The 10099-nt window shown below is 45.1% G+C and overlaps 1 protein-coding gene across 1 annotated transcript; it reads right to left on the bottom strand.

Moving 5' to 3' along the window:
• Positions 1-316: 316 nt before the first annotated feature.
• g2e3 (G2/M-phase specific E3 ubiquitin protein ligase) lies at positions 317-9152 on the bottom strand. Its single transcript, XM_022764732.1, has 16 exons — positions 9095-9152; positions 8802-8899; positions 8116-8217; positions 7271-7395; positions 5945-6113; positions 5400-5506; positions 5173-5289; positions 4538-4662; positions 4303-4396; positions 3794-3964; positions 3562-3704; positions 2647-2831; positions 2384-2556; positions 1309-1348; positions 1005-1176; positions 317-869 (listed from the first exon to the last, which is right to left on the bottom strand). The coding sequence occupies exons 1-16, from the start codon at positions 9150-9152 to the stop codon at positions 586-588; spliced, it is 2163 nt and encodes a 720-aa protein (XP_022620453.1). The 3' UTR covers positions 317-585.
• Positions 9153-10099: the final 947 nt, after the last annotated feature.

The following is a 10099-nucleotide window of genomic DNA, read 5'->3' as shown; positions in this document are numbered from 1 at the left end:
CTCTCTGCCTCCCCATTTCCTCTTTCTACTGTACTATCAAATACAGGCAGAAAAAAAATACTAAAAAAAAAAAAAAAAAGCCTAGTATAATGTGAGCTACAAGCTGAGCCTCGTGATTTTAAGCCAATATTTGCCCATTAAAAGAAGCCGAATCGTCTGTCAGCAGTGAACCAGACAACTGTCACCGCGTCACTGACGGAAACTGAAACACACGAGGTTTCTGAACGTCCTGCAGTTCGAAGCATCGTCTGTTCTCTGTGATTTCTGGACATTTGTTCCACGTGGACACTGGATCAGTGACCTGTCACCTGTCCCTTTCACCTCACCTGTGTCCCCTGATTAGCTGATCAATGATTGGTTAATTGCTTGAACTCATCTGTCACATATGTAATCTACCTGCAGCTTCTCCGGTGTCTCAGAGTTTCTTTGGGTTTGTTGAACAACACGAGTCGTCTCTCTGACCTCCGAGTCTCTGTCTTATAATCATTTACTATTAATCAAACGATCAATAGATTCAATGGAGCAGATTTGAACAGATTTCTAATTTAAAGATAATGTAAAATGCAGATCATTAACCCCCCCCCTCTAACTCTCCATAGGGAGGAGGTGCATGTGGTGGCTGACGGCCTGCTCCATGGAGCTCTTGAAGGCCTGGTAGGAGGAGGTGACGGGCAGGAGGAGGTGTTTGGAGCTGGGCTCGCGCTGAGGGAAGAGCCCCTCATCGCCTGCCTCCTCTGTTCCTGGTGGGGAGGAGCTGAGGGGGTGGAGGAAGGAGATGGAGGGCGTAGGGAGGAGGCCGGCTGTGGGAAGCACCTCAGCTCCTGTGGCAAAGAGGAGGAGGTCCTGCAGGGAGATGGAGCTCCTCCCAACTGAGGAGGGGAGAGGAGAGGAGAAGATGAAACAGGAGAGGACAGAGGAGGAAACAAATACAAATCAGTAACCTTGATTCACAGCTGAGTGTAAAGCTTCGTCTTGTGGGAGTTTGGCGCTCACAGCCTCCGTACCTTCACACTCCAGCAGGAAGTGTCTCCAGAAGGTGACGACGGGCGTCTCCCTGTTCAGTCTGTCCTCCTGCTGAGAGAAGTGGACGGTGAAGAGCTGAGCAAGCGTCTGAGCCGTGAGGTGGTCGTCCGCTTCACAGAAAACGCCGCAGAACGCCGACGGGAAGAGCTGCACCTGGATCAGATCACAGCGCCTCAGGCAAGGCTCAACACACCTTCATCAAGCAGCGTGTGTGTGTGTGTGTGTGTGTGTGTGTGTGTGTGTGTGTGTGTGTGTCATACAGCCAGAGAAGAACACGTGAATCACCTGATCAAAGACACCTAACGTCTGCAAACCTTCCCGAAACCTGGAGGACGAAGCAACATCATGAGAGACAATAAACACAAAGACCGTTTTCCAGAGATGATCCAGCTCATACGACACGATTGTAAAATTTCCAATTTAAATAAAGGAGGAAAAAAAAAGAAAGAAATTTTGACAAATTGATCGCAAGAAGACAACAAAATTTATCATTATCAACATTATTAATTTATAACCTGATTCATTTTATTAACCGTTGCTGCCTGAACACAAGTTCAAGTTTATTGTATTTAGGGTGAGGGTAACTCAGCAATAAACCAATATAATATAAATTAAAAATGATAGAATTAAAAAACAACAACAAACAAAACACAAATAACACGAACGTTAGCCGACAGTTTTCCCTCCTGAGAAATCTAGACTGAACTTTAGCTAAACGTTGATTCAAAACTGAATTAGCGCGAATTATTTACTGCTGCTCTCGCTCATCAGTTCATCTCACTTCAGCCTCTTTACTAGCAACAGGAAGTGACGTCTTTAACAAAGTTAACCACACCCACTGTGAGCTCCCGCTACAACGGTTTAATGTGTCATGTCATGTTATGGTCTGTTTTACCTGAATGCAGCATTGGGTTTGAAGCGACGCTAACAAAGATGCTAGCAAAGTAAAAACAGCCATTAGCAAGTATTTAGCCGTGTTTGGCTAACATACAGTTGTGCTCCCATTCATCGAGTTGACCACGTCTTCACATTTATTATCATCAACTCTCAGTAATGAACAAACACACATTTGAATCCTGAATCACAAACCTTAAACCTTTAGCTACAGGCTAAACAAGCTAGCAAAAAACAGAAGCTAACATGCTAACCCAATATTCAACAGTTTAAAACAAGTTTGTCTGTAAACCTACTATAGACTAGCACTGTTAGCAGCAACAGTGACTCACAGGATAATGTAACTTACCTTGAAATGAAAACTGGGAACATTTCAGTCAATATGTCTTTAAAATATTCAATGTTTTTATCTATGAAATAAAAAAAGGATTCACGAGGAAACAGTGAACCGCCCCCCCGTCTCTACCTCTGCAGTGGCAGCTGCATCCTGGTGATCATGGTGAAGCAGACCAGATCCTCCACCAAAGCCTCTCTGTCCTTCAGGCTGCTGATTGGTCGGTTGCAGCCGGCCAGCTCCAGGTACTCCCAGCTTGAAGCCGTGGCCTCTTTCAGTTCGTCTAAAGACTCCGCCTCCGCAATCTGAAAGCAGCCAATCATCGACAAGATGCCTTTAATTAACGCTGGTGTTTAACTGGCGGCAAGAGCTAAAAGCGTGTTCAGTCCCCTCACCCTGCTGACTTGGCGTGTGAAGTGCGTGTCGGGGGTCATGTGTGTGACGGCGAGCGGGCGGTTGGGCGGGAAGTTGAAGAGGCACTGGTAGAGAGCGCGGGAGAAGAAGCCGACAGGTGGAACGCCGTGAACCAGAGAGAGAGCCAGCAGGCAGCCGACGTCGAAGTACAGGTCCTCACGCAGAGCTGAACACACACACACACACACACACACACACACACACACACACACACACAAGTAGTGTTTATAAGCCAAGGTTTTTTGTAACACACCTCACACACACACAGCTCATTCACACTTAAAAGGGTCAAGTCGTAAGTTCTGCTATTGCTATATAGCTAACGTTAGCATTAACAGCCGTTTACTTCGCAGTCTCGAATAAATGCTCCAAGTTCAGCATCAGACTTCATTCCTTCACCCAGAGCTGTGTCCTGAAAGCCCTCTTGTTTTGCTTATATTTCTAATTAGCGCGCTAACTGGCTAGCTCCCGGCGTCCAGTCTGTCCTGAGGAAGCAGCTGCTCAGAGGACGAGTTATAACCTCTTGTCTTGTAAATGTACAACCCTAACTCTAGAAATCCACAGGTCAGTGTCTCATACATGTATTATTTCAAACTAAAAGTGCACATTTTAAAGTTTATTGTGACCAGCCCAGAACACACCTGTTTGATCAACATCTGGGTAAGGTAAAGGAGAAGTTCTCACTGACACAGATTTAAACACATTAAAGATAAAGTATAAAATAAAACATATAAAGAGTTTAAATCCTTCCCCCTGTGTTAACGTCTGGTTTCAGTCCATAAATATATTTACCACAGCCAATCAGAAATCAGAGACTGACATGGTTGTGGCATCAATAGAGAAAAAAACAATAGAGAAAAAGAAGAATATTGTTCCCAGGAAAATGTGATTTGTACCTTGGGAATCCAGCGCCAGATTTTTGGATCCATGTGGACCCTCGAACACCACAGAGTCCTGGATCTGCTGCACCAGCAGCTTCAGGAAGTACTGCCTGGCTGTTTCACTGCTGGGAAATGCAGTCTGCTTCTCGTCTCTGAACCTGGACCAAGACGCAGCGGAGGTCGATGTGTCAATCACAGACGAAAAACCAAAATACAGAAGGCTGAGGTGAGTTCATCGTCCACTGACCTGATGGACAGAGCGTGTGTGGGGTCGAAGTCCGGCCTCCTGACCAGATCCAGACCGGCAGACAGAGCCTCACACCCACGCACCTCCACCTGGACACTGAGGGGACCAGGCTGAGGGGCCAGAGCCTGCAGCAGCTCCTCAGGTGAGCCAGATCTGACAGGTAACGACGGTCTGACGGAGAGAGAGAGAGAGAGAGAGAGAGAGAGAGAGAGAGAGAGAGAGAGAGAGAGAGAGAGAGAGGTTTCATGTAACTGCAGAGGAAATCTACGTGTTGTAACCTGTTAACACGTCCTGCACATTTTATATTCACCAGATCAAGCTACACTGTCTTCACACACAAATACACAGGATCAAAATATTAGAAAAAAGTATGTCTTAGGGAGCAGCGCCCCCTGGTGGCCTCACCTGTAGCTACCTCACTGGAAAAGAATAAACAAGGCAGCATTTCATCCAGGTGGAGAACTTTTATTTTGGAAATATTTAGAGTCAGGAGCGTTGGATTTGTGTACCTTTTACAGCTGATGGAGGAGTGGATGGGGGACAGGTGGTGTTTGGACAGCCGACTCCTTCTCTGACCTCCCTGAGGAGACGCGACGAGGGAGGCTGGACGAGACAAAAGCAGGTGGTTCAGCAGCCAGCTCCGGCGTACACAGCCCAATGAATAAATGAATATTCGTAAAATCAGAGGATAGATGTCACGAAGCCGGAAACACAATCGATCATAAGACAAATAATCACTGAGACCTTTCCCATCTGTGGCCTGAGTGCAGTCGCTGCACGCCCAGTCTCTGGTGTCCAGCTTCAGCCCCGAACATTTCCTGTGAGTCCCTCTGGATCCACAGAGTCGGCAGCGAATCACCTCGAACCACCTGAAGCGAACGGAGGGACACACACTGTGAAGAGCCTCTCTGCTCGATGTCTCTGGTTACATCAGACTGATCTTTGTTTGTGTCAGTCTGATGAAGGTATTTCATTTATAAACTAGATTCACCTCCTCCTGGTTGTTTCCCTGCGCCACTCAGACTAGTTTCATGTCACATCGCTTTTTATCCAGAGTCCAAATATGAATATGAGATAAAATATGAACCAACCGTGTGACATTTTCTCATAATTTCTGTGTGCTAAAAAAAACTTTGACCTTTAACCTTCAGACACCAAAATCTAATCAGATCATCCTTGAGTCCTAGTGAATGTTTGTACCAAATGTAAAGACGTTCCTTCAAGGCGTTACTGAGATATCGCGTCCACGAGAATGGGACGGTCAACCTGAAAACAAAAATGGCTGCTACTCTGACCGTCATTGGGGCGGAGCCATAAAAACTCCCCTTCCTGTCTGGTTCTGGTGTGTTGGTGTGAATGGACTGAGACAGAGGGTGTACCCGGTCTTTGCTGAGTGCATGGGTCCGTCGTTACAGAGGCAGGCGAGAGCGTCACAGCGCTTGTAAACCTCCAGCAGTTCCGAGTACGCGTTTGCCTCCAACTCCCATGAGGCATCTCTGCGGGAAGCACAGACAGAGCATGCAGTGAATTGTTCTGCTTGGCGTCCAGCTCGTTTCTACCCGTGTGTGTGTTCATGACCACGCCACGCCACGCCACGCCACGTTACCTCTCTGGGATGTAGATTCCCAGCCGCAGCATCTCCTCCTGGAAGCTGTCCTTGTTGTTGCAGAGAGTGCACCTGAAGAAGAAGAGGCCGGCGCTGTGGGCCTGACGCTGACGGCACAGACACACAGGTAAAGACACACAGGTAAAGACACACATTCTGGTTCACAATGACTGAATCTGTCATCTTGCGATAACAGGATAAATAATATTTGCGAGTTTGGCCTTTCTCAGCTTCCATACTGATCCGATACCACTGCATTAAAACTGTTATTTTATCAGCTGTAAACCACTGACCCTGTACGTATGACGTCACTCGGGTTAAACATGGACGCCATAAACTCTTTTATCATCTAATTTAACTGTCAGACATAAATAAATAAATAAATAACACTTCCTGCACCAGTCGTCCTGACACTCCTCCACATTAAGCTGCTAAACTCTGGAGAGGAGCCACAACTTTGGTTCCTCCTCCTCCTGAAAACCTGCAAAACCAAACCGAGAGTGTCTGCACGGACGCCGCACATGACATAAAAACCCTCCCACTACCTGCACACAGTCCCTGTGGAACCAGCTGGCGTGGCAGCACGGACACTTGAGGACAGAGTAGGACAGGACGGGGTCGATGGAGTCCAGACAGACGGAGCAGGACTGAGGCAGACTGAGGTCAGAGCCCACACACAGGGTCTGAGTGGGACTGTGGTCTGGACAGTAGGACCTGGACACAAAGACACAGACAGAGACGGTTCTTCCTGTTTTATATCTGTGCTTGTTGTGTTGCTTTAATGATGCTGAAGCTTCAACTGGAAACATGAAAAATGCTGTTTACATGGGGTCTTTGAACACATCGCTCCATTGCCTCATGTTACACCACAAACAAGAGTCGAGAGTCCATCTTTACACTTCGGCCTATCACAGTCCCTCCCTGTCCTCTCTCCCTGTCCTCTCTCCTTGTCCTCCCCCTGTCCTTTCCTTGTCCTCTCCCTGTCCTCTTCTTGTCCTCTCTCCTTGTCCTCTCCTTGTCCTCTCTCCTTGTCCTCCCCCTGTCCTTTCCTTGTCCTCTCTCCTTGTCCTCTTTCTGTCCTCTCCCTGTCCTCTCCTTGTCCTCTCCCTGTCCTCTCTCCTTGTCCTCTCTCCTTGTCCTCCCCCTGTCCTTTCCTTGTCCTCTCTCCTTGTCCTCTTTCTGTCCTCTCCCTGTCCTCTTCTTGTCCTCTCTCCTTGTCCTCTCCTTGTCCTCTCTCCTTGTCCTCTTTCTGTCCTCTCCCTGTCCTCTCCTTGTCCTCTCCCTGTCCTCTCCTTGTCCTCTCTCCCTGTCCTCTTTCTGTCCTCTCCCTGTCCTCTTCTTGTCCTTCAGATTCAGACAGTGACTCTAAAGCTTTTGAACCTCATGTTTGAGCGGTGTAGATGTGTTTTATGTAGGAATATAGTTGTTAGAGTGGGTTACTGTGCAGGTAACGACAGTGTTCAGTGGCAAGTTTAAAGATTTGTTACATCAGAAAGAGTTAAAGATAAAAAAAAATTAATTTAAAGATGGATAAATGAAATTAGACAAATATTTGTGAGCCGATGAATTCAAATTATGTAATGACTTTTAAGGCCTAATATTCATTTACAACATTTCAAGACTTTTCAAGACCTTAAAAGATTTTAAGGTGTTTTAACATTTGAAGACACCCTGAAAAAGTGATCGTACATTAGTGTCACAGTTAGTGACGGTTACTGCTGAGAGGGAAGATAATCCACTGTGTTTATTTTACCATCTTTACAACACAGCTAAAGAGAAACACCTAACACCTGAATAAAGGTGTGTGTGTGTGTGTGTGTGTGTGTGTGTGTGTGTGTGTGTGTGTGTGTGTGTGTGTGGTGGACACTCACGGGAAGAGGCCGGTGAACTGAGAGATGAAGCTCTGTTTCCTCCCACAGGGGAAGTGAACCGTCTTCCTGCAGCTCCTGACGTTACAGCCGACACACGCCCCCTTCTTCTTACAGCTGCAGCACGTCTGAAACACACCGTTACACACAATTACACACAGTAACACACAGTTACACACAATTACACACAGTAACACACAATTACACACAGTAACACACAGTTACACACAGTAACACACCGTTACACAGTTACACACAGTAACACACACGTTAACAGTAACACACCGTTACACACAGTAACACACAGTAACACACACTGTTACACACACAGTAACACACAGTAACACACACTGTTACACACAGTAACACACAGTAACACACCATTACACACAGTAACACACAGTTACACACAGTAACACACACTGTTACACACAGTAACATACCGTTACACACAGTTACACACAGTTACACACAGTAACACACACGTTAACAGTAACACACCGTTACACACAGTAACACACAGTAACACACACTGTTACACACACAGTAACACACAGTAACACACACCGTTACACACAGTAACACACAGTAACACACCATTACACACAGTAACACACAGTTACACACAGTAATACACAGTTACACACAGTAACACACAGTAACACACAGTAACACACAGTAACACACAGTAACACACCATTACACACAGTAACACACAGTAACACACACTGTTACACACAGTAACATACCGTTACACACAGTTACACACAGTTACACACAGTTACACACAGATTTTGTTCCATAGTTTTTTTTTTAATAAAATGAAATAAAATAAAATCTCGTCTCACCAGTCGAGCCGACCGGCGGATCTCCTGTTTGATGTCGTCCACCAGGAAACCGAACACCCCCTCGTCCTCCTCCCCCCGCTGGTAAACTCCACAGGACGTCAGCTGTAACACGACACACACACACGATCATTCACACACAATCACGTGTGTGCTCTTCAAAATAAAACAAAACGTTACATGAATAGAATCTAATTCAAACCAAAGATTTTTATTATAAACCGCTGCATTATTTTTTAAACACATTTTTTAATCATTGTTACCCTTTTAATATCCCATTTATTGCATTTTAACGACCTTATGAACTTTAATCATCATGAATTTATAAATGAATGAATTTACAACATATGAAACGTAAAAATAAATATGAAACCTCTCAGACAGTGACAGAGTGTGTAGACTGGTTCCAAACCAGCACTGATACTCATGGACGACATAAATATAAACACACCTGCTAACCATCTTCATCATTATCATCATCATCATCATCATCAGCAGCTGCTAAACGACCAAAACTGAGTCACTGATCGAAGCCGAGTGATCGATGAACTGATAAATCAGCACAGAACAAAACCTCCTGGACTCTCAGCAGCTGAATCATCAATGATCCAGGCTGATGGATGTGTTGAAGGAATGTGTGTATGTACGTGTGTACACACACACACACACACACACACACACACACTTACCAAACAGAAGTAGTGGACGGAGAGTTTGTGCTCCTTAAGTGTGACCTTTTCCCCAAACATGGCCGGATCATCATCACTAAACCTGCACAGGACACAACCTACACACACACACACACACACACACACACACACACACACACACACACACACACACACACACATCAACACAGAACTTTGTACTGCTGGTCATTCTGTTACTTATGGATGGACTGATGGTGACCCTGAGGAACTGTGGAGCTTCAGGCCGCTCAAACGTTTACTACAGTGATAATATAAACGTGTGGATGACTCACAATCCTCCCCGATGCTGCCGGTGTCTGAGACCTGCGACCTTCTCACCTTCTTCTTCATGTTTCTGTGACGAGACCCTGCAGAGACACAACACTGGGGTCAGGGGTCAAACCTACTGAGTCACAAAAACAGATGAAGTTGTTTGTCGTCACGTCTCCCGGCTTCAGTTTGACAAACACCACAAAATATGTCAGGCTGAATTGTGGGAAATGTGAAGAAAACGACGCACATGACATCTAGAATATTTCTGTTTGTTGTGACGCTGCAGCCACAAAAACACGGTGAAGTGGGTTAGAATAAGTTGTTGTGTAGAAATCATTTCACAGCGTCTTGTCTTGACTTCCAGAGTTCCCCTTTGCTGCCATCTCTTCATGTCAGTGGAAATTTCGAGCTGGAGGCCCTTTGTTCTCTTGTTATGGCCTCTTTCTGCTTCGTAGCATCAGTTAGCTTCATGTTCATAATGTTCAGCTCATGGTTGTTGAACGTTAGCACAAGGTTTGAAGAGTCAGAGACTTTTATCACCAGCTGATCAATCCTCACCCGCTTTATGAGTCCTGACGAGTCAAGGCCAAACTTCACAAGAAGAAAGGTCCAAACTTTTGAACATGTCGTAATTACTGTTTAATTTGTTTCTATTTTGAAGTTAATGAAATCAGTAACATTTGAAGAAGAGCTCAGTTTAATGTGTGTGTGTTCTCACTTCAAAAATAAACTAGACAGGAGTTCGTCCAGGGCTGTCCAAACTTCTCCAGGAGGACTGAACGATATGCAAAAAGTCATATTGCAATTATTTTTGCAGATATTTCGATTACGATTTCAGTTGCAATGATCATTTATTTCATTTTATTTTCACAGAAAAAAAATATAAAAATGATGTGATTTTTTTGATAGGGCATGTACCAAATAAAATTCACAAAATCATCTAACCCTTTACATCTGGAAAATATAACAATATAATTTGTTTAACTTATCAAAAGAATACAAACAAATTGCAGCTGCTGGGATTT

Source organism: Seriola dumerili, unplaced genomic scaffold, assembly GCF_002260705.1.
Source record: "Seriola dumerili isolate Sdu_G_001 unplaced genomic scaffold, Sdu_1.0 BDQW01000565.1, whole genome shotgun sequence".
NCBI lineage: Eukaryota > Metazoa > Chordata > Actinopteri > Carangiformes > Carangidae > Seriola > Seriola dumerili.
The sequence above is the reverse complement of the archived record's forward strand: the minus strand, read 5'-3'. Positions and strand labels throughout refer to the sequence as shown.